General features: G+C 37.3%; 3 protein-coding genes across 3 annotated transcripts in view; 2 read left to right on the forward strand and 1 right to left on the reverse strand.

The window, feature by feature from the left end:
• Window positions 1–450: 450 nt before the first annotated feature.
• LOC106077224 (probable G-protein coupled receptor B0563.6) lies at window positions 451–8723 on the reverse strand. Its single transcript, XM_056022113.1, has 2 exons — window positions 8607–8723; window positions 451–1633 (listed from the first exon to the last, which is right to left on the reverse strand). Exon 2 carries the CDS (start codon window positions 1578–1580, stop codon window positions 477–479), a length of 1104 nt encoding a protein of 367 aa, XP_055878088.1. The 5' UTR covers window positions 1581–1633; window positions 8607–8723; the 3' UTR covers window positions 451–476.
• A 1714-nt stretch (window positions 8724–10437) lies between these two features.
• Window positions 10438–16036, forward strand: LOC129924833 (uncharacterized). The gene is made up of 2 exons (XM_056022124.1): window positions 10438–10638; window positions 15299–16036. The coding sequence occupies exons 1-2, from the start codon at window positions 10438–10440 to the stop codon at window positions 16034–16036; spliced, it is 939 nt and encodes a 312-aa protein (XP_055878099.1).
• A 3442-nt stretch (window positions 16037–19478) lies between these two features.
• LOC106050352 (uncharacterized) overlaps window positions 19479–25156 on the forward strand; it is a 15097-nt gene continuing 9419 nt past the window's right edge. The window contains exons 1-2 of the mRNA XM_056018729.1: window positions 19479–20052; window positions 24178–24301. Coding sequence (XP_055874704.1) covers window positions 19954–20052; window positions 24178–24301 — 223 coding nt within the window. The 5' untranslated portion in view covers window positions 19479–19953. The remainder of the gene's footprint in view (window positions 20053–24177; window positions 24302–25156) is intronic.

A 25156-nucleotide genomic window follows, 5' to 3' on the forward strand; every position in this document is an offset into this window, starting at 1 on the left:
ACAGGTCTAAAAACAATTATTTTACGAGAAGTAGCGCAACTTGTGACTAATGTTATACATAAATTACATAATTGTACTTTTTTTTCTGTTTATCTTTATTTTTTCTATTTTATTCACCTAGGGCCTCCAATTACCTAAGGCCGTCCCTTCGCCTTGGGCTTCAATTACACTTGACTAAGTAACGCGGCCGGCCGCACATGTGTTGGAGATGTATATGACCCGCTGGGTGAAAAAAATAAAAGGTTTGAGCACCACTGGTCTATACTGTCTCTGTTAAATGAAGTAATGAACATTGACCAATCTCTGAAAAAACAGAGAGGGAAAGTCTGAGCGTCTTGCTCTTCGGGAGGACAATTGTAATTTTTGTTCTGTCTCCGTTTTAAAAATTTTCTTTTAATGTATAAAAACAAAAGACAAGATTTGATAACAAAATAAGTTTACAATCTCGTGTTTCATTCGTTTTAAAATCAATTTATTCACAGTTTTTGCGTTTCCTTGTTTGTCTTACGCACCAGCTCAGCAGGCTTGTCATTTGCGCTCACCGAAAAGAGCTTCCAAAAATTGTTTTTGAACTTTGAACTCATCTTGAGGTAAACAAATATGTTGATACTGGAGTTGATAGAGTGGCAGAGGAAGGCGAAGCTCCAGACGGCTTCGAAAAGGTTCGATTCCCTTCCGATGATACTAAACTCCGGAACTACGGGTAGGACGATGCAGAAGGCTACAGTTGGGAAGTAGAAGATGATGAGGTTGGTAGCCACGAGAATGACCATGGTCATCGTTCTCTTGTCCCTTGCGGTCTTCATCTCGATTTGTTCCGAGTCGAACGTCGTGGACTTTCTGAACTGTGCGGACAGCTTTAACTTCAACACCAATATGCCCGTGAATACAATGGTGGCGACGAACGAGAACACGGCCAGAGCGGCGTGAAATATGAACAACAGCGACTCCGCCAATGTCTTGTAGCTCCGAAACTGTAGCCCTATCATGGTCTTATTCTTGGGCGGGTAAAACTTCCAGTCGAAATACGCCGCTGCGTACTCCGGGATCAGCGTGGCGATGTTGACGCTGTAGATGATGACCATGATCGTCGCTGCCCTCCGAGGCGTCACCAGCTGCTTTATTTTTAAGGGGAAGACGATGGAGAGGCATCGCTCCGCAGTGATGTACGCAGTCACGCAGCTGGTGATGCGCGCCGTGCAGACGTGAAGTATCCCCGCAGTCAGAAATTGAATTTCTTTGAAAATGATCACCGAGTCAATGTTTTCGATGAAAGGGTTCAGACAGACGTTCATCCATTCCAGAAAGATCAAACTGAACAGATCGCACAGCGTGAGTGCGAAAAAACTGATGTTGGTAGAGCTCTTCCAGCCCTGAAGGCGAAATACGCACATATTGATGACGTTGGCCACGATCCCGAATAGACCAATGGCGCTGCTTATGATCACGTGGTTGACGATGATGAAAACGTCACGTGCACTGTAGCTCAGCAAGCCATGTTGACCATCCAAGATGGTGGAGTTGTCAGAGTCGGCGTCTTCCGATAGGACTGTGTGGTTGAAGACGACACGCTCGTCCATTCTACCCTTGTACGCTTGACAACTTTAAACCATGTTTATTTTCTACAATTCACCTGAGAATAGAATGTCCACATGTAATAATCTACTCCAAACAATAAAATATTGAGGTACTGTATAAATTTTTGTACGTTGTAAACATTATTTATAGGCAAGTGTTGGATGTAATGGTATGAAGATTTATTGTGGGATGTTGTGTCAGTAGAGACTGCATGATAGAACTGTATTGAAATGCTAAATTTTTTAAACAAGTTTCAAGTTTTAGTGTGTAAATACTTTACAAATAATAGTAATAAAAATGTGGAAATGTTGGTGAGTTGATTGAACACATTATGGCAGGATGTTCAGCCCTATCAGAATCAGCCAACTTAGGTCGCCATAACCAAGTTGCAAAGCTAATACACCAGCACCTGGCTTTGACACACAATTTGATCGGTAAGGACACTCCTCCATATTACAAATACTCACCACAAGAGATTCTCGAGTCTACTGATCATCTACTGTACTGAATAGGCCTATTTTGACTGACATAACCGTAGATTTTAATCGCCCTGATCTGCTGCTCATCGATAAAAAAAATAAAAAGCCGCTCCCATTATCGACATCGCCGTACCACTTTCTCATAATTAAAAAAAAAACTGAGCTGGAAAAACCAACGAAAATATGGGAACCTTGGCTTGGAGATTAAGCGTTTATGGAAATTATCTAAAACAACACTATATACCCCATTGTCATATCAACCGAAGGGATAATAACAATTGACCTTACAGATACTTTCAAGGCCCTTGGCATTCCTAGGAACATTCTCGTTGCCTGCCAGAGGGCGGTACTACTGCAGACCTGCCACATCACCAGAAAATTCCTCGGTTGAAACTGTTAAAGGGACTACGATGAATTTTGTTTCTCTTTAACGAAACTCGACCCTGGCAGCGCCAGAGAATGAATACTCGCTCTTTTCTAACATAACAATAATAATAATATGGGAACATAAGCTTGGAGATTTTGCGGTTATCGATGTTGTCTAAAATAACAATATATCCTGTTGTTATATCAACTGAGGGAATAATGACAACCGACCTCATTGATACCTTCAAGGCCCTTAACATCCCTAAGAAGATTCTCGTTGCCTGCTGCAGACCTGCCACATCACCAGAAAATTTCTCAGAGGCCACTGATAAATGGACTGCAATGAAATTTGTTTCTCTTTAACGAAACTCGACCCTGGCAGTGCCAGAGAATAAAAATATGTTTGTTTTTAACATAATAATAATAATAATAATAATAATAATAATAGGAGATTTCAGATGAGTCCGATGCTTCAAGTGACTAAACAAACCCAGTAGTTGTAGGCCCATTTTGTCATATCAAATGCAGACAAGCCGTTTTCCTTCAGTTAGGCTGTTGACGAAACTAACTGTGAATAGTCCACTGTAGTTACCATTTAGTGAAAACTTGTATCAACAAATCAATCAAGCAATCCTTTTTATACAAACATTAAAACACTTTTAACAACAACAACAACACACCTTTTAAAAAAACCCGTATCTAAAGGGGAAGAATTCCGCCATTAAAACAATATTTATCAATAAAGCACAAGCTTTTTCCCTTATTATATATCAGACAAAATAATTAATTCCCAATAATTACTATTTATCGATTCATGTCTTGTCTATGCCAGTAAATAATTTTGTAAAGTTTCAACTTGATCCGAGAATGGGCGTGGGAGAAATATGATGTACACACTTTTTGACCAGACAGACAGACAGAGTGAGTTGATCTTTTGTAAAAATGTATTACACAATTTAATTTTTTATTGAAATAAGTTTGACCTCTCTGCACCAAATCCGTAGTGCTACAAGGTGAAGGTCAGTGGGGCGGCGATGGTGTGGACCTACCGAGACCTAAACCTGTACCGCCCCTCTCCTCAGTCTATACCTACCAATGACTTTAAAGTATCGCTACCAGTTCTAGAAATATCTTCCCCCCTCAGATCGCACTAAACACTTTTAGTTTTGTTTTGTGGCCTATTCAGAACAATCAAAGTTGGTCATCGTGTAGGCTATATGTGCTAATATGTAGTTATCATTCAGTGGTCGGTCTTAGGGAATAAGTTCAAATCGTAACGCAATAATTGGTTTGAAACTATGTATAGACAGAACATTTACCAGTAACTAGTATAAACGATTTCTTTACTAAACACTTGTCTTTATAAAAGTTCACAATATTTATATCATCGGTTACCAAAAAAAAGATGAATACTATTTAAAGAAAATAAATTAAGATCGAAATGCTTCTATGCTATAAATTTCTAGTGTTTAACAAATTTAAAAGTTATTAAAATCCACTCGTTTAGTTAATTAAGTTTAAGCATTTCGACTTCAGTTTGCGCTTACTTGTGTTCTTGCGATTGTAAGAGTTAAACTGTTGGACAAGAGCTTAGCGCTCACGTTTTCAAAGATTAATTTGATTTAATGAGTGGGTTACGTCCACAATATACTCGGCTTTGGGCTGACTCACAAGTGTAGTTTGAAAAGTAGGATGTCCAGGCCTGGCCAAGACATTACTCTGAGAAAGATAGCCACCTACCTTGTCCCTGTTGCTAGAGAATAGTGCCTTCAATACGACGTCCCTGGGGCTCTGCACCAAATCCATATTACTACCAGGTAAAGGTGAATAGGGCGGTTGAGTGGACAACTGAGATCACAACCTGTATTTATCAAGAGTCTATACCTACCAATGACTTTAAAGTATCGCTACCAGTTATAGAAATATCCTCCCCTGCAAGTCAGGTGAAGAGATTACTCTGAGAAAGACAGCCACCTACCTTGTCCCTGTCGCTGGAGAAGTGTGTTTTTAAACACAGCGTCCCTGGGGCAATAAGATTTCCACGGTCAAGAGATTTAAGAGCCAATAGAGTGAAAGATAGGGAGGGAGAGAGAGAGAGAGGGAGAGAGAGAGGGAGAGAGAGAGAAAGAGGGAGAGAGAGGGAGAGAGAGGGAGAGAGAAAGAAAGAGAGAGAGGGAGATGGAGGGAGAGAGAGGGAGAGAGAAGGAAAGAGAGAGAGGGAGAGAGAGGGAGAGAGAGAGAGAGGGAGAAAGAGGGAGGGAGGGAGAGAAAGAGGGAGGGAGAGAGAGAGGGAGAGAGAGGGAGGGAGAGGGAGAGAGGGTGGGAGAGATAGAGAGAGGGAGAATATTATAAATGTATTTCTAATCACTATCAATAGCACTTCAAATGTTATATGTAATAATGAAAAGTACAATAGATGCCTTTTTAAATATTGTTATCCTTTTTTAATATAAAGTTAGTTTATATTATTTTAATACATTAACAGTAGGTTTTACATTTTCTTCTTTGCTAGAGTGCAAATAACTCTGTGGACAAATGGATACATTTGTCTTTTTTCCCTACGAAATCAGAACCAATCATTTTATATTTATTGATCAAGTCCATGATAATTAACACCGGAGTACTTAACGTCTGGGTGAACAAAGACATAAATCAAGTTCATGTTTGTATAGGTCACGTCTGCTGTGAGTAGCAGAAACTTTACTATGAAATAAAATGAGTGCTCGAAAAACTAGCCAGTTTTTTGTCACAGATAAGTATCTAGAATTTCACTACAGACGCATCAAGTACCTCTCCTGGTCAATGACTTATGAAAGAGTCCTCCCTAAAGTGATAGTGTGAACAACGAGAGCTCTAAGGAGGCTTTGGTCTGGACGACCGCTCCAGATCCTGCGCCAGAAGGGTGCTTTTTTTTTTAACGTTAGCCCATCATACCAATATGCAAGGCCTCTGTTACCAATTCTAATTTATCATATTAATTCGTTATAAACTGAAATACCTGTCCCTTTATGTAGGGTATAACTACTTGTCTTGCTCACGTAATTAAGCCGTGGAAGTTTTAAATAACCACGCTCAACCTGACAGTAATGAACACATTTAAAATCTGTGGAATAGTTTGAAATAGTTATTCACTTTGTTGTACCAAAGACCAGTGGGACAGTATTTATAAAGTTCCTATTGGCAGTGTATTATAACGTAATTCGATTGGGGCGATTACTTATAATTCAGAATGATATGATGCTCTACATTACTTTGGTGTCCATGTTTATCCAATGTATCGATCTGTTTCAAGAATCCTTTTGAATAATGAACACTCAATACATAATAAGCTCATGAAATCTACACGGCACCTAAGTACACATTAAGGGAGGATTTCGGTCTCAGAATCAAATAGGGAAAGGAAAGAGGTATAACAGAGTTTAGGGATTCCTTTATCAATCTTCATATTGAGCACATTGCGCCAAGGGAGGTAACGTATAGGTTCCTTTTTTGGAATGAAATATGTTAATTACAAGAATGTAAATATCTTAAAATCCTTTGTCAATGTAAAATATGTAACAGGTCACTGGTAATGGAAGGGAAACATTTTTTTAAATATTGTCCTTTGTTTTCTAATGTGAAAAATTCTGTTAAAAGTCTGTTTGATGTTAATTGTGGGTCGGATGTGGATGTCAATCTTGCAATTCTTTTAAACAAGATTCGCAAATTACGTAATAAAGCTCTTGGGAGTTTTAAACTCATTATTTTATAGAAGTATAGAATACTTGTTTGGAATACTAGACTGAAAATTGTTATAGATAATAAAAAAGTTCCTTCCTGATAGCCTTAACATTATATTTAGACAAATTGTAGACTTTCAATAAAGAACTCTGGGGTAATGTAAATGCTGATATGGTAAAGCGAAATTATTATATATGTTTCTGACTGTGTGCATAAGTATATATGTATTTGTGTGAGTTTATTTATTTGGATAGATAGTTTGTTGGATAGGTATATATATTTTAGTACAATATAGAGATATTATGCTAATTACCAAAGAATCTGATTTTATGGATTTATTTGTATAAAATCAATGTGGTGCTGGTATTAGGATGCACCTTTATGTGTTCTTGGGTAGATTTATTTTACCTATTATGATTGCATACAAATGATTCACCATCAAGTAGGATAGAATATTGTTTGATTGAAGTGATTTTTTAGGGTAATTAACTCTTGTTATTAACTTAACAGACACTGTCACGTCAGCTTATAGTTCAATAATTTATAACCTCCCCTTATTAATATGGTATATTCGGTTAAGTTGTTCTTTACAATGATTTTGTGCGAGAAACGACTCATCAATGCTCTGCTAGGCTCTGTATGATTAGAATTTAGTTGTCACTAACGGACTCCTCTTCCCTTTCTATACAGTCTGTCTCTGTGGTGATTATGCCAGACCTCCTATATCTCGGTGTCGAGTGGTAGGGATTGGTTGTCCCGGGTTGTCAAGGGGGAAAAATTATCGCCAGAACAGACTTAACGTATTGGTTTGCTTAAGGCTTGTATTTATTATTTATACGCCTCAACTCACCTCTGCTTGGAAGATTTGAACCTAAGCTTCAGTCACATGGCCAGACAACAAAAGGGTGACATTTTAGGAAACAATTTCAAGCCAATACCTGGGATTGGCTTGAAGCAAAGCTCAACTGACGGACGTTACATGAATTTTTAAACAATTTCCTCTTGCATAGCTCTTTGAGTGTGGCGCCGAACTTTTGGCTTTGAGAGTAACCAAATAATTTTAAGTACAGCTATGAACAATGAAATATGAACAAATCCGGATTTATATGTGCTCAGAAATCTGAAATCTTGGTTAGAAACATTAAGTATTGATCTCGTTCTGACTACTCGCTTGTGCTCCTATATTTGCGGTGATGAGTTGATAACCAGGGCCCACTGCGGCCGCAGTGGCCTAAGACAGGCCCTGTTTATAACTGATGAGCTGCGGCGGGTCTATTACAATGAACAGTGTAAATGATCATGAACTATACAGCTGCGATGGACAGGTCACGTCTACAGAATGGAAGACCACCGCATCCCTAAACGACTCTTGTATGGCCAACTAAGCGAAGGAAAGGGCTCGCAAGGTGGTCAAAGAAAGCGCTTCAGGGACACCCTCAAAGCTTCTCTGAAGGCGTTCAGCATAGACCCAGGCACCTGGGAGACAGAGGCACACGACAGAGCATCATGGCGTCGCGCTGTAAAAACTGGCGCACAGGTTGCTGAGGAAAAAAGAACAATGCTGGCAGAAGAAAAACGCCAGAGAAGAAAAGCAAGACAAACGACACTAGCTCCAGCTGGAACAACCTGCCTAGTGTGCGGCCGAACATTCCGGGCTCACATAGGTCTCACCAGCCACATGAGGAGGCATTAAACCCCAGTGCAAAGCCCTCAGCCCCCTGGATGACAAAGTGGTCATCATCGAACCACGATGGACGAACTATATATATACAAATCAAAACCAAAAAAAAAAAAATAGGCAACGAACTGTCGACACTTTTCATTAAGTAACCCTTGTCTCCGCCCCTGTGAAGTGGAGATTATAGACATTCAGTCAAAACGACAGTGACCTCGGAAGTCTTTATCGCACTGTTTCTTGTCCTTAGTGTTGAGTATAACAATGTTAATGCAACCAATTTTTCTGGGAAATAAAGGCAGTTGGACTTTACCGTATTCGCGCTACAAAATAAATCAAAACTTTAGGCTCCGGTGAAGCAGATATTGTGGAACATTCAATTATGACGACTGTGCCCTCAGAAGACTTCGTCACATTGTTTTGTTGTCCTACGCGTCATGCATTTAGTCATGCATATTAACCAACGACCTCTGCCAAGTCACTGGTTTTCATGGCTAGCTCAGGCAACCCATTCCATGCTCTAATAGCACTAGGGAAGAAGAAGTATTTGTACAAATTTGTCCTAGCATATGGGACGAGGAATGTGCCTTTACCTTTGTGTCTTTCTGAGTTTCACATCACACCGCGTCCATGAAAGCATTCCTTACAGTAAATCTATTCAAGCCCGCTGTGAAAGACTAAATTCACAAACGGAAATGTATAGAATTAGAATATTATAATCTCCATTTCATTTGGAAGGTCTTTAAATTATAAGAAAAGATGAAAATCTACTTTAAAACCATTCTTACTGATGTGATGACAAAAATGTACATCAAGGATCAACACAGAGGTCTCAGTCTTGGTCTTAACAGAAATAAAATTATTTTGTCTGCGTATCGTCTCATTTTTATTCAATGACAGATCCCTTCAACGTAAAAAAAACCTGGCCAATGAAATGATATGTAGGTCACTTTATATATCTATGAATTATAAACTAAATTATTCAGATTATGCCAAATAAATAATTGCCTTGTTGGCTTCGTTTATAAGTTAATTAAAAATACAAGATAGTAAATTTGGCCACTGCACACAACTGCGTAGTGCATAGGAACTAATTACCATATAATGCAGTCACACGTGACTCAAACTTATTAAAACTAGCACTGGCTTTTAGAGTTTAGCTTTGAGCGATGTGAACTTCAAGCAATCAATCTGGTATCATCATTTGACAGACAGACAGACACACTCCCTGGCCTGAGATGTCATCGTTTCACGTCAGTAATCGATACATTATTAACCCTCGATAATTTTGTTTCATATCGAGTTTATGCTGTTTGTATCACTAGCACCGATTTCTACCGTAAAATCGACTATCAACCAAATACATGTAGAGTAAATTACTTTCTGATAAAACCTAATCTATCGACATGTGGTATCATCATCAAAAGTCAATGATGCAAAACGTTTCGTTTCGGATCATTTAAAAGTCTTAACTTTGGTAAAAAGGAAAAATAATGAATAAATTATTTTATTAAAAAGCGAAACAAATTAAATACGTTTTTTTTTTTAATCATCTTCGTCATTTTATTTCCATAGGAAACAGGCAGTGCGATTTCTAATTATTGTGGTCAGTGTTCCATTCAATGGTGTTTCTAATCCTGGTTGCTAAAGATTTCATACAGATTAATGAGATAAAAGCACTCGGTGACTCGAGACATCAAAATACTGCCCAGGGCTCTGGATCAAAATTAAATCTCATCAATACAATCATCCCTCAAATGTATTTTTATCATGAAGTCAATGCTACAAACTAATGTGGACTTAATAAGGAAGAAAACTGTAATCGAAGAGAGATAACTGTATTTTAAGAACGATAACTTTTAATTTATTTCACGCATAAAATGGAAATTATGTTAAATGAAATATTGTGACAACAATTCCTATGATTTTTGCTATTTTAAGTTACAGCACAAAGATTTGTTGTATTGAATCTAGGTTTATAAAACATGCATCTTAACTTTACTGGTATATCAATTAAGATAATTCTGAGATTCTTATGTACAGTATTTATAATCTTTGGCATGTACTTCCAACGATCTGTACGCTTTCTAGGATTCAAAGTCCAACAACAATATTTATCTAGTATATATTTCTTACTGATCTGAGGTGACTAAGCAGCCACTGCAGGAATTTATGCCAAATATAGTGTTCTAGATATATACTGTAATCCTTAATGCAAAGTTTGTTTGAAGGCAAGATACATGTAAGGTAATATTGTGCCTGTACTCTTAAATATTTCTTTATGAATGAAACAGGGATTTAAAAGGATGGGGAGCTAGCAGCCAGTGGCGTTGTGACTCTACCATCTAGTAGAGCTTACGTTTGGCTAAAGCTCTCTCCAAATAAATGATTTAGAGTTGGCGATGTCTCTCTGCAGTGAAATGCCTTATACGAGATTAGCCGAAGTCGCTTTACGACTGAAGGAGGTCAACACAATAGTTACCAAGAGTAACAGAAAAAAAAATTCTGAACAAATCCTTGCGATTTTTATGAAACAATAGAACATTCTGGATTCAAAGGTAAAAGCAGGACTTGAAGTTTTGTTTTACAAGTTCTTTGATTATTAGACTTTTGCAGGAAATGGTTTCAACGAAGTACTTCCGTGGAGTCTGGCTGCTGGCTTCTAACATCAACCTCCTGTACTTCTGTGTCTCTCATGGGGAGAGTTTTGACTTAGCTGCAAGTGCAGACAACTGTGAAAATTGTGGAGAGACTTTCTTCGTGATTATCTCCCATCTGTTCCACTACAAGACTGAAGACAAAACAGGAGAATCAACGACAGTATTGACTTTCATGGCTTTGGCGACAAAGTCTTATGTTTATATTTTCAACTTTTATGCATCGACTTACAGACATAAATCGTAAAGGTGCTCTTAATGTCCAGAATCTATACATCAGTGGTATAGCTAGGGAGTTATGTGGCCCGGCGGCTTGACCTCTTTAGGCGCCCCTGCATTTTGACATTCGACATCATGGCATGAGATAATGGCGAAATATTTAATGTAAAAACTAATTTCGTACACTCATTTGGGGGCCGACTTCGAGTGAGGGCCCGGGGGGAAGTTTCAAATTTGAACCCACCCTAGCTACGCCACTGCAATACATCAAAAAAATATGAGTAGTGTCAAATGTTTAATCAAGTTAGTGAGCTTCAATTTCCTAGGCAGAGTCGGTCCTTGGGATAGGTGAGGCTTGGAAACAAAGAATGCGTGTTCCTTGTATGCAGAGATCAACACATAGTACTACGTAAACTCTGCGGGCACATGTGTATGTTTAGAGCCTCGAAATCAACACATAGTACTTTGTATACTCTACGGGCACATGTGTATGGTTAGAGCCTCGAAATCAACACATATTACTACGTATACTCTGCGGGCACATGTGTATGGTTAGAGCCTCGAAATCAACACATAGTACTTTGTATACTCTGCGGGCACATGTGTATGGTTAGAGCCTCTCCTTGCGTCGTGGATGCGAAGTCCAGAATTGAATTCCTTTAAGGCGTCAACGACTTTTTCTTTCAAAGTGCACTGGCCCTTGACTCACGGAACTTGTGAGAGATAAGTGGACCAGACTGGTCTTGTGGCGAAAGCCAGTGACTGTCGGTTGATCCACGTCTGCTGTCTTACAGATAGTAGGTTGGCGACACAGCAGCTAAACACAATTTTTTTAAATTGCCAGTTTTAGGCTAAATCTTGTAGAGTACCTCACTGCTGCGTTGTTTTTTCCCGCGACTGTAGTCTGTAGTACTGGAACTGACTTAATATAAACTTGCTGGGCAGCGGTTTAGATCGAGAACAATTGTTTCTAGCGTTTTGGATCGAGACTTGTCCAGTCCTTATTCATCTTGTCTGTATTGGTAGCCAACAGTAGTACTTATAAAACTTGTCTTGATACGCCCGCCCTGAGAAAATAAAGAAAATATATTAGAAATAAAATATAATATTTCGAACAATGATCACCTTTTTTTTTCCAACTGTGGCCATGCTTAATTTAAAACAAAATAAACTCGAGCAACGAATTCGTTATGGAAAATAAATTTCGAATTAAACAGACTTAAACAAAATAATGAACATTTATTGTGGACCACTTGTAGTGCGGGTGGTAGTATTGATATACTTATCACAAAAAAAAATGTTGTTATGTTAACAGTTATTGAAATATTCTTGTTCTTTTTCGTCATATCCCCCCCATTTTTTTTCCTCCCGGAAAATAAAGCCTGGCTCCGCCTGCGTACGGAATCTAAATTGCGCGAGATATAATGAAGGTAAGATAAGGAAGCGCCCTTGGTGTGGTGTAGGAGCCAGTCCCTTAGTTACACGCCCTGGTTTCACAATGACACGACGAGACCTAGAACTAGTTACAGTGTTGTCAAGCCAAGGACGTAACCGTGAATGGAACGGAAAAGTCGCTATTACTAGATTGCGTCCCTTGGGATCTGACCCTGACAAGCAAGGCTGCATCGTTTCCAGTGAAATGTTTATGTTTCATTCCATGTAGAGGGGTGGGGGTGTAGCGGGGGGGGGGGGGGGAGGGCGTGCACTCCAGACCGCTATATTTTGTCGGCTATGGTCCAGTAGGGGGACAGAAGGTCAACTTTAGCTAGCAGACACAAACACATGTACTTATTGAGGCTTTTATGCTTAAGAGTAGGCCGGTGCTACCGTGACCTCCATGTCGAAGGCGCCTTTGTACACACCATAGCTAATATATGCTGAAGTTTGAATGATGTGGGCACGTGGAAAATATTTCCTTTTTAAACGAGCCACAAAGTAATAAATAGATTTCTAGTGGCGATGCGTTCCAATGTAGCTGATCACTTTAATTCCACACTTTAAAGACAACAGAGCCCTTCGCTTTCTGATCTAGTACAACAGCTTATTCTTTATAAGGGGAAAACTTCCTAGCCATTCAACGGTCTCGTGTCACGTCCAAATTATTCTGTCTTGTCTCTACCTAGTTTACATCACGAAAAATTTAGACTACTGTAAGAGTTATGAGGATATGAAGGTGTCCACACCAGCAAAATGTAACCCAAAATTTGGAATTGAGAGTTAATAAACTGTAAAAAGGAAAAAAGTGGTACTTTATCTATTAAACTAAAACTACTGAAATTTCTAGGTCTTTTAGAATGGCCGCCAGCATTTTATATACTTTTAAGTGGCCGCAGATTGACCTCGTCTGACTACGAGGATAAGAATTAGGCCTCACGCTTATCTTATAAGTTGCAGACGTTCCTTTTATAAGAGAAGATAATTCAATCCTACGCGCATCCACGGGTTAATCTAGCGTGCTAATTAAAGACTTAAAGTCTTCTAAGTCATTTGTTTTCCTGTCTGATTCAGGCAACCCGTTCCGTGCCCTGTGGGCAATAGGGAAGAAGGAGCACTTGTATGAATTTGTCCTAGAATGTGGAATTAGAAATGTGCTTTTACCTAGATTTGTGAAATCGAGGATGTAAATTTAAAAAAAAAAAAATGATTGGGTCAGATAATAATAATAAGAAAATAGAAAATATTGCGTTTTTATTTAAATAGCTGTTCACCAAACTAAAAGCAAGATGTATAGGGTTAAGTAATTTAGTGTCAATCTTTCCGTTACAACACATAATAGTAGAAACTGCTATAGTGTTCATTGTTGTAGTATTCATTGTTATAGTACTCATTACCGTGTTAATAGTTGTAATGTCAAGCGTCATAACATAAAATGTTACAATGTCGCGTGTCTCTCACATCTGAAAGCTTTCATTGGACACATTTTTGTATAAAAGTTTTGCCTGAAATTTGACTTTTCATTATACACTTCATACATCAAGGGTTTTTTTTAGCGGCCCCCGGAAGGGGAAAAGATGCTATTGGTTTTGTGTGGTCTGTCCGTTCCTGCGTCCGTCCCATTTAGATCTCGTAAACTAGAAAAGATAGAAGAAATCAGACATCATAATATTTTAGATCATTCAAATTTCTGATGTAACGGCTACTTCTTTCTTTTCTAAAAGTAAAAAAAAATAATTTTTAAATCAATTATGAAAGCATTTTTTTCATAAAAATACACCACTTTTACAACCTTTCTTTATTAATAGTAACAAACACGGGAGGCTAGTATTTTTTATTAAGAGGAAGGATAATTTACCATATTTTTAAAACATTTATGCTAATGGTTTTAGATTTTTTCTAATTTTTTTTTTAATGTATTGATAAGTTGAGTAAGTTCTGTCATAAAACCACAGTGCAAAATCCCCAGCCCCCCATGGATGACAAAGTGGTCATCATCAAACCACGATGGACGAACTACATATGCCTATATATATAAATTCTATCATACTAACTACTACATCTGTATCTTAATGTTCACTATTTTTTAAAGAGAATAATCTATTTAGTATGCATATGAGTGGAGCATAATTTTAAACATTAATTATTAAGTAGTTTTTCGTATTATCGCGTGAACTGCAGCATGGCACAATGGCCATGGAACACTTAACTAAAAAGTATTTTTTTTTTGTTACAGAAATGTTTTTTTTCCCTTAAGGGTTTGAATAAAAGGTTGACCCTTTACAAAACAATTAAATCAATTACACAATCATTATATGACATCAGTTAGGCCAGGTTCACATTTAGCTTCACCTTCACTTTCACCTATCCCTTGGTTAGCTGGACCGTTGGGGCACCACACAAGATCTGTCAACCTTCTTTCTCCATTCTTCTCTGTCATTTGTCTTAAAAAGAATTTCACTCAGATATTCTTTCTGAAAAATATTTTTAAACCTACGTTTTTACTTGCCTGGGTGGACCACTTCGGGGGCCGATTTTGAGTTTGTGTTTCCACACAAACTGTCTTTGTAACTTTGTTATATATTTGGTTTCTGTGTAGTATTTGTTTTAAAACTATGTATATATTGTACATCCTTCTTTTTATCTCTGTATAACTCTAGAACAACTAATCATTTCTTCCGTCATATCATTCCTATACAACACGAATAACAAGCTGCTCGTTTCTGTATACAGGCAATATCCAAATTTAAATAATTCTTTAACGTTATTAAAATAAAAATAAATATTTGTTTTGTTTCTTTTCTTTCAAATAAACTTCTGAATATTTTATAGATAGGCCTATATATATTTAACTACTACAATTTGAAGGATTCAAAAAATATTTTTTAATATAAAATCATATTGAATGGCTGCCTGTCACGCAGCAGGACAAGGTCAAGGCTAAGCGCAAGACTGTGACGTCACATGATCGTGAGTTCAGATCCACGTGCATGAGTTAGGTCAGGTGACAAAATGGCGGGAAAAAAGGGAAGGTGAAGGCTGAAGATAGCGTGGAGGAAGGTCATGGACGTTTTGGGGACGAGACTATAAGAAGAGAATTGAAGCTTCCGGTAATCAAATACAGTCAGTTACAAACAGTTGTAGTCAGTTACAGTTACAGTCTGTTACAGACAGTTGTAGTCAGTTACAGTCAGTTACAGTTACAGTCAGTTACAGACAGTTGTAGTCAGTTACAGTCAGTTACAGTTACAGTCTGTTACAGTCAGTTACAGACAGTTGTAGTCAGTTACAGTCAGTTACAGTTACAGTCTGTTACAGTCAGTTACAGTCTGTTACAGTCTGTTACAGTCAGTTACAGTCAGTTACAGTCTGTTACAGTCAGTTACAGTTACAGTCTGTTACAGTCAGTTATTGTCTGTTACAGTCTGTTACAGTCAGTTGTAGTCAGTTACAGTCAGTTACAGACAGCTGTAGTCAGTTACAGTCTGTTACAGTTACAGTCTGTTACAGTCAGTTACAGTCTGTTACAGTCTGTTACAGTCAGTTACAGTTACAGTTGTAGTCAGTTACAGTCTGTTACAGTTACAGTCTGTTACAGTCAGTTACAGACAGTTGTAGTCAGTTACAGTTACAGTCTGTTACAGTCAGTTACAGACAGTTGTAGTCAGTTACAGTCAGTTACAGTCTGTTACAGTCAGTTACAGTTACAGTCAATTACAGTCTGTTACAGTCAGTTACAGTTACAGTCTGTTACAGTCAGTTACAGTCTGTTACAGTCTGTTACAGTCAGTTGTAGTCAGTTACAGTCAGTTACAGACAGTTGTAGTCAGTTACAGTCTGTTACAGTTACAGTCTGTTACAGTCAGTTACAGTCTGTTACAGTCTGTTACAGTCAGTTACAGTTGTAGTCAGTTACAGTCTGTTACAGTTACAGTCTGTTACAGTCAGTTACAGACAGTTGTAGTCAGTTACAGTTACAGTCTGTTACAGTCAGTTACAGACAGTTGTAGTCAGTTACAGTCAGTTACAGTCTGTTACAGTCAGTTACAGTTACAGTCAGTTACAGTCTGTTACAGTCAGTTACAGTTACAGTCTGTTACAGTCAGTTACAGTTACAGTCAGTTACAGTCAGGGTTAGTTATGACTCAGAGAGTAAGAGATAGAAATCGCTAGTCTAACGTAAATAAATGGTGGCTGAACGGTGAAGCCCTTGGCTACTGAACCGAAGGTCCCGGGCTTGAACCCTAGTCAGGACTGGGATTTTTAGTTTCGGGCGCCTCCGAGTCCACCAAGCTCTAATAGGTATCTGGCATTAGTCGGGCAAAAGTAATGGCGGTTGGTCTTTGTGCTGGCCACATGACACCCTCGATAACCATGGCCATAGAAACAGATGATTTTCACATCATCTGCCCCATAGATCTCAAGGTGTGATGGGGAATTTACTTTTTTAAAAAATTGATAATCATTAACATCATAATTTGAAAATCCCCCGGGTCCCCATTCAAAAGAGGGGGGGGGGAAATTAGTGCTTTTTAAATTAATTAATTAAATATTACGCAAAATGCAGTGGCCCTCAAAGATGTCAAGTCCCCTGGCCCCCAAACGATGGATATTCCTAGCTATGCACCTGAAGGCACAACAGAGATGTGGCTGCATTTTAATGTTTCAGTAAAATTCCAAAACTGTGGTCGAAATTGGCTTTTCAGTAAACATACATTGTTAACATAGATTCAGTGCTTAATAAACTAAATGAATAAGCAAAGAAATAGACTGGATGTAGCCACTAGAGGAGACCTTCGCCTTGTTTTGGCTAATTTAAATCTTGAGATTTCTAATATTGTCAGACTGCAGGAGGCACAAGGTTCCCATTAGCTTAATTTCTTTTTGTAGTGAATTCAGCAATAATAATATTTATATTAAAAAATAAAACTAAATTTACAATTAAACCAAAAAACAGTAGGCCCTAATATTCAAAAATTTAAACGGAGACTATTCTTAGGATTTGAAAGAAAGTCTTTACAATTAATTTTTGTGTGTAATCACTGAAAATTATTTGACATAATTTTTTGTATAATGATAATATTGGCTGTTTTTGCCTTTAATTTCACATAACTACGCACACCCAAATGCGACCTACATATTTTCCTGAATTTGATGCAGACAAAGCCGTTGTATGCTGGTGTTCTATTTAAGTTTTCTTTCCGTCTTTTGCGCCTGTCTTCAATAATGGCTTTTCTTGGAGTATCAAATGTTTGTCCAGCAGTTTTTGTAAGAGCTCTCGAACTGTTTCTCTCAGAGGCTATCTGCTGCCAGAGAATGCTGCCAGGTACTTTTCTCTATGCCAGTGAGAGCGAAATGGCGCCTGAATAAATCTTTATAGCGCTCACGGGGCAGGGGGCACCTCTGTAACTCAGTTCTTCTTAAAGCTCGTCAGTCATAGGCCAAGGAGTTCACAGCAATCGCCTTTGGCAAGCGGTCGTCTCCCAAGCGGGATAAGTGTTATTGACAGCATAAACATTAATAAACAGATGATATTTTGTTCTAATTGGCCTTCTCGCGCTTCTTTATAAGTGTTTTTCTTAGAGGGGGGCGCTGGCGGATTTTTTTAAAGAAAAAAAATCGAAAAGGGGGCGGTAGGCCAAAATAGGTTGAAGACCCCTGGTCTAGACTCAAGGGCTGAGCGAGCTAATGTGCAATACATAAAAAGAAAATGAGTGTCATTATCATACATTAATAATAACAAATAACACATAACAGACATGACTGCCTGGCATTGTGGCACAAAGATGTTTGAATGTTGATACATAGGTGAACAAAAATAGAACAACAGTATACTGATACATTGTTATGCTGATAACATTGATTGTTAAGTATTTCTCTACTCTGGCCTACAATACACATACTTTGATATGGATATAAAAAAAAAACTTAGATCACATACGTAAACATAAACATAGATATAAAAACAGAACATACACACAGTGACAGACGGACGGTACGTACACAGACCTATATACACCCCACATTTATCTATCCACACAATCACAACTAGACGAAATGTGTAGCCCAGCCCTGCCCTGTAGTTTAGATCTGATAGAATAGTATTTCTTATATATCTGATATTCACGGCTGGCTGGTCGCGTGGTATGCGCGCTGGACTGTCGTTGGTTCGTCTCATTGGTCTCCTGTTCATACCCTGCCCGCTGCCATCACCCGTCGTTCTGCGGGAGGTTTGGACAAGGAAGTAGATTATCTTCAACTCTGAAGGAACATCCAAAACAAGTAAAAAACATTTTACAAATATGGATGCACGCAATGATCGTCTCTTGCGAAGGAGTGTCTGTTACATTGTGAAACTCGAGGAAGACAAAAAAGTACTCAACAAAAAAAACAAAAAAACATTACAAAATAATAATAATCCAACTTAATAAGATAATACCATTTTCTTATAAGACAATTGAGGCTAGTATCTAATATTTGGTAAACATCCTTTTTTTTTCCCCTTTCTATTAGTAAATGTATGACTTATTCTTCCATCATCTCTAACTGATATGATTTTTTGTTTTCTATCAAAAGGCTTGGTATGTACACAATATATTATACACAATTCTACTATGATTTATTAGTTTCGAGATTTTTTTGGGCACCTCTTGGTCGACCCAGCTGTGATGGGTACCTGACCTTAGCTGGGGAAAAGTAAAGGTGGTTGGTTGTTGTGCTGGCCACATAACACCCTCGTTAACCGTGGGCCATAGAGACAGATGGCCTTTACATCATCTGCACAATAGATCGCTAAGTCTGAAAGGGGAGTTGTACTTTTAGTAATTTATTGTCTTTAAGAGTTGAAATGTTAAAGGGGGGGGGTTTGGTCAAAAGCTAGAAGACTGGAAATTCCCGAAACTGGCAAGAGAGTTGATAGAGCAACGCGCTAATAACGCAAATGTCTTGGGTTCGATCCCTATCCTGGCCTTTTTTTTTTTTTTTGATGACGATCTGATCCGATTCTGTAAGTTGGTAAAAACTGATCTTCTTTCAGCAAAACAATTTTATATTTCTTGTTTTGTAAATATTTCCCGATTCTGAATTTTTCTAAAAAAAAAATATTAAAATTAAAATTTAATATTGAATATTTCGATTTGAAGACTAAGTTGTCTGTAAGACCTACTCACACACTAACTTACACACTCGTGTTATTACGCAGCGTAGCCAAGTCCCTTGGAAAGGTTTTTTTTTTTTGTTTTTTTACCTGAAGGCCACCAGTCTCTTGATAGTTCGGCCTGATTCGAACACATGTGTTGATAAATAGACTACTGTGATGTTGCTTGTTCAGGCTGTCTTGAGGTCAACTATGGATGACTGTTGATTTTCAACCAATTACTCTGCAAGCGTTTGGGTGTTATTGTTCGGGTGTATTCCGTGTAGTTGATCAACAATCCAGACAAAACAAACACATCGGTTTGAACTAGTAAAGAGATGTAGTCAACGCTGATGAACAACTTCACATATATTTATTCTAATAAAAGGCCACAGTAAAAGTCTCTGTCACTAAACACGTCGTTACCCTAGAGGATTATATCGCTAACTGATTTTCCGGTCTCTAACCCAACATATCCCAAACGTCACTAGTCCCGTTCAATATGCCTCTTCTATGGTGCGTCGCTAAATAACTAAACTATAAATAAGGTGTCTAACACTACACATCTGATAAAGACTGAACTGCTGGCGAGAGAGCACACCGTGTAGTAAGACATTCGCTGTGCTTGGCTTGGGGAAGCAATGGTCTTCTGAAGATAAGAAACTTGTGGGACTACTTTGGAGATCTAGAATGAGGCCGAAATTTCAAAGTAAGATTATCTCTACCCACCTGGAAATATTACAGGAAACTATCTCGGAGCTAGAGAGGTTGGTAGTGCGTGGGAGGAAGGTAAGAAAGGATCCTTCTCTCTTAACTCACATCTCTCTCCTCTCTTCTTATTCTCAATCTCTTATTGTTTCTAACTCTCTACTTGTTTGACCTTATTCACCCTCTCTACTTCTCTTTTTTATCTCTTTCTTATGCTCTCTTTACATTTTCTCTTTCTTCATTATTTCTCCCCCCCCCCCCCCACACTTCTTACTCTCTCTCTTTATTTGAGCATTTGTTTTCTGTCTCTCTTTCATTTTCTCTCACTCTCTCTCTCTGTCTAATTTATTCTTTCATTTGTTTCTCTCTCTCTCTCTCTGTCTAATTTATTCTTTCATTTTTTTTTCTCTCTCTCTCTGTCTAATTTATTCTCTTTCATTTGTCTTTCTCTCTCTCTCTCTCTCTCTCTCTCTGTCTAATTTATTCTCTTTCATTTGTCTTTCTCTCTCTCTCTCTCTCTCTCTCTCTCTGTCTAATTTATTCTTTCATTTCTTTTCTCTGTCTCTCTCTGTCTAATTTATTCTCTTTCATTTGTCTTTCTCTCTCTCTCTCTCTCTCTCTGTCTAATTTATTCTTTCATTTGTTTCTCTCTCTCTCTCTGTCTAATTTATTCTCTTTCATTTGTCTTTCTCTCTCTCTGTCTAATTTATTCTTTCATTTTTTTTCTCTCTCTCTTTGTCTGTCTAATTTATTCTCTTTCATTTGTTTCTCTCTCTCTCTCTGTCTAATTTATTCTTTCATTTCTTTTCTCTGTCTCTCTCTGTCTAATTTATTCTCTTTCATTTGTCTTTCTCTCTCTCTCTCTCTCTCTCTCTGTCTAATTTATTCTCTTTCATTTGTTTCTCTCTCTCTCTGTCTAATTTATTCTCTTTCATTTGTTTCTCTCTCTCTCTCTGTCTAATTTATTCTCTTTCATTTGTTTCTCTCTCTCTCTCTCTGTCTAATTTATTCTCTTTCATTTGTTTCTCTCTCTCTCTCTCTGTCTAATTTATTCTCTTTCATTTGTTTCTCTCTCTCTCTCTCTGTCTAATTTATTCTCTTTCATTTGTTTCTCTCTCTCTCTCTCTGTCTAATTTATTCTTTCATTTTTTTCTCTCTCTCTCTCTGTCTAATTTATTCTCTTTCATTTGTCTTTCTCTCTCTCTCTCTCTCTCTCTCTCTCTGTCTAATTTATTCTCTTTCATTTGTCTTTCTCTCTCTCTCTCTCTCTCTCTCTCTGTCTAATTTATTCTTTCATTTCTTTTCTCTGTCTCTCTCTGTCTAATTTATTCTCTTTCATTTGTCTTTCTCTCTCTCTCTCTCTCTGTCTAATTTATTCTTTCATTTGTTTCTCTCTCTCTCTCTCTGTCTAATTTATTCTCTTTCATTTGTCTTTCTCTCTCTCTGTCTAATTTATTCTTTCATTTTTTTCTCTCTCTCTTTGTCTGTCTAATTTATTCTCTTTCATTTGTTTCTCTCTCTCTCTCTGTCTAATTTATTCTCTTTCATTTGTTTCTCTCTCTCTCTGTCTAATTTATTCTCTTTCATTTGTTTCTCTCTCTCTCTCTGTCTAATTTATTCTCTTTCATTTGTTTCTCTCTCTCTCTCTGTCTAATTTATTCTCTTTCATTTTCTCTCTCTCTCTCTCTGTCTAATTTATTCTCTTTCATTTGTTTCTCTCTCTCTGTATAATTTATTCTCTTTCATTTGTTTCTCTCTCTCTCTCTGTCTAATTTATTCTCTTTCATTTGTTTCTCTCTCTCTCTCTCTCTCTGTATAATTTATTCTCTTTCATTTGTTTCTCTCTCTCTCTCTGTCTAATTTATTCTCTTTCATTTGTTTCTCTCTCTCTGTATAATTTATTCTCTTTCATTTGTTTCTCTCTCTCTCTGTCTAATTTATTCTCTTTCATTTGTTTCTCTCTCTCTCTCTCTCTGTCTAATTTATTCTCTTTCATTTGTCTCTCTCTCTGTCTAATTTATTCTCTTTCATTTGTTTCTCTCTCTCTCTCTGTCTAATTTATTCTCTTTCATTTGTTTCTCTCTCTCTCTCTGTCTAATTTATTCTCTTTCATTTGTTTCTCTCTCTCTCTCTGTCTAATTTATTCTCTTTCATTTGTTTCTCTCTCTCTCTCTGTCTAATTTATTCTCTTTCATTTGTTTCTCTCTCTCTCTCTCTCTCTGTCTAATTTATTCTCTTTCATTTGTCTCTCTCTCTCTCTCTGTCTAATTTATTCTCTTTCATTTGTTTCTCTCTCTCTCTCTGTCTAATTTATTCTCTTTCATTTGTTTCTCTCTCTCTTTGTCTGTCTAATTTATTCTCTTTCATTTTCTCTCTCTCTCTCTCTCTGTCTAATTTATTCTCTTTCATTTGTTTCTCTCTCTCTCTCTCTCTGTCTAATTTATTCTCTTTCATTTGTTTCTCTCTCTCTGTCTAATTTATTCTCTTTCATTTGTCTCTCTCTCTCTCTCTCTGTCTAATTTATTCTCTTTCATTTGTTTCTCTCTCTCTCTCTCTCTGTCTAATTTATTCTTTTTCATTTGTTTCTCTCTCTCTGTCTGTCTAATTTATTCTCTTTCATTTTCTCTCTCTCTCTCTGTCTAATTTATTCTCTTTCATTTGTTTCTCTCTCTCTGTCTAATTTATTCTCTTTCATTTGTCTCTCTCTCTCTCTCTCTGTCTAATTTATTCTCTTTCATTTGTTTCTCTCTCTCTCTCTCTCTGTCTAATTTATTCTTTTTCATTTGTTTCTCTCTCTCTGTCTAATTTATTCTCTTTCATTTGTTTCTCTCTCTCTCTCTCTCTCTGTCTAATTTATTCTCTTTCATTTGTCTCTCTCTCTCTCTCTCTGTCTAATTTATTCTCTTTCATTTGTCTCTCTCTCTCTCTGTCTAATTTATTCTCTTTCATTTGTTTCTCTCTCTCTCTCTCTGTCTAATTTATTCTCTTTCATTTGTTTCTCTCTCTCTCTGTCTAATTTATTCTCTTTCATTTATCTCTCTCTCTCTCTGTCTAATTTATTCTCTTTCATTTGTTTCTCTCTCTCTCTCTCTCTGTCTAATTTATTCTCTTTCATTTGTTTCTCTCTCTCTCTGTCTAATTTATTCTCTTTCATTTATCTCTCTCTCTCTCTGTCTAATTTATTCTCTTTCATTTGTTTCTCTCTCTCTCTGTCTAATTTATTCTCTTTCATTTGTTTCTCTCTCTCTCTCTCTCTGTCTAATTTATTCTCTTTCATTTGTTTCTCTCTCTCTCTCTGTCTAATTTATTCTCTTTCATTTGTTTCTCTCTCTCTCTCTGTCTAATTTATTCTCTTTCATTTGTTTCTCTCTCTCTCTCTCTGTGTCTAATTTATTCTCTTTCATTTGTCTCTCTCTCTCTCTCTCTGTCTAATTTATTCTCTTTCATTTGTTTTTTTTCTCTCTCTCTGTCTAATTTATTCTCTTTCATTCTCTCTCTCTTTCTCTCTCTATCTCTTATTTATTCTCTTTCATTTGTTTCTCTCTCTCTCTCTGTCTAATTTATTCTCTTTCATTTGTCTCTCTCTCTCTCTGTCTAATTTATTCTCTTTCATTTGTTTCTCTCTCTCTCTCTCTCTGTGTCTAATTTATTCTCTTTCATTTGTTTCTCTCTCTCTATCTCTGTCTAATTTATTCTCTTTCATTTGTCTCTCTCTCTCTCTTATTTATTCTTTCATTTGTTTCTCTCTCTCTCTCTCTCTCTGTCTAATTTATTCTTTCATTTTTCTTTTATTTCTTTTCTCTGTATTTTTTTCTCTCTATTTTCGCTCTCAGTTTTTCTATCTTCTCTCTATTTAATCTTTTCTTTTTTTATTATTCGCTTTGTCTTTAATTTCTCTTTCTTTATTTTTTTTTCTTTTTTTTCTATATCTCTTTTTTACTCTTTTTACCCCTTTTCTCTCCCCTTTCTGTTCTCTCTCTTTTTCACTGTTTATTGCTTTCTCTCTCTTTTTTTTCCTCTCTTTTCTCCTCCCTCTATTTTCTCTCTATCTCTCTTTTTTTAACTTCCCTTCCTTATTCTTTTTTTCTTTCTCCTATTCCTTTGTGCTCCTCTTTCACTTCCTCTTCTCTTATCTCTCTCTTATTTGTTCCCTTCCCTTATTTCTTACAAATCACGTCAACATTCTATTCTGTTTCCACTGACCAGGCGCTTGAAGATGGTCAGTGCTGGCTGGACGAACAAGAGGACATGCCCAAACAGTTCTCCGAGGTCCAGATTCTACTCGCCGATGAGATTTCTTTTGCTCTACGGAAATGTGAACAATTAGCAAGTAGGTCAAATTGAACATTTACTTTTTGGTTTGTAACCTTTTTACAATACCTTTGTACAGGGTACGGATCTCGAAAACGGCTCTAACAATTTCTTTGAGATTTTACAGTTGATGTATAAATATTTTAAAATCTTTTTTCTTGTTAGTACTAGAGTTGGTGTTCAATGTTTAGAATATTAAACCAGACAGTGTGATATCGATAGCTGGAAATTATTTATTTATTCTCCCATATATAAACTGTTCGCTTTTTGATTTTATTTTTTAAGTATAATGTATACTTTAGATAGTATCTGTGTTCATTGAAGGAAAGAATTACTTATAGTTGGTCTATCGTAACACACTTTTAACATCTAGGGCCTCAGCAGGGCCCAATACGCCTAGGGGCAACACAGCTATAGTTAGGACCCCCAAGAAATATTTAGCACTGATATAAACTATCTGCAGCAAAGCCTGAAGATTACAGATGCCCAACCTGTGACCGCAGCCGCGTATCCTGGATAGGCCCCTTCAGTCACACGAGAAGTTGCAAATGGAAAGGATCGTCCGTCGATGCGTAAAAGGCCTTAGAATACTACCTGATTCATAAAAAGACCTATAAAGAGCCCATATCTCAAAAATGCTTAGGGTCTTTTCAAGTCTTAATACGGCACTCAGTGCGAGACTTTGGTCATATTGACTGCGTATAGGATGGCAACCTTAACTGACCAAGGTAGCCCCCACCCCTTTACGTGTCTCAACCGACCAGAAACTCGACTGGAGATCTTTACCTCACACAACGCTCCAAATCGCAGGTCAGAACGACATGACCTGTTTTTTAGCGAACGCGCTCGGACGTGACCTCCGTGACTGGGATAT

Source organism: Biomphalaria glabrata, chromosome 2 (assembly GCF_947242115.1).
Source record: "Biomphalaria glabrata chromosome 2, xgBioGlab47.1, whole genome shotgun sequence".
In the NCBI taxonomy this organism is placed as follows: domain Eukaryota; kingdom Metazoa; phylum Mollusca; class Gastropoda; family Planorbidae; genus Biomphalaria; species Biomphalaria glabrata.

Bases quoted from the DNA above. Each gene is read 5' to 3' on its own strand.
- LOC106077224 (XM_056022113.1), bottom strand. From the start codon at position 1,580: ATGGACGAGCGTGTCGTCTTCAACCACACAGTCCTATCGGAAGACGCC.
- LOC129924833 (XM_056022124.1), top strand. From the start codon at position 10,438: ATGGTTTCAACGAAGTACTTCCGTGGAGTCTGGCTGCTGGCTTCTAAC. The intron at 10,639-15,298 runs GTATTGACTTTC...AGTCTGTTACAG, and splicing joins AAACAGGAGAATCAACGACA to ACAGTTGTAGTCAGTTACAG.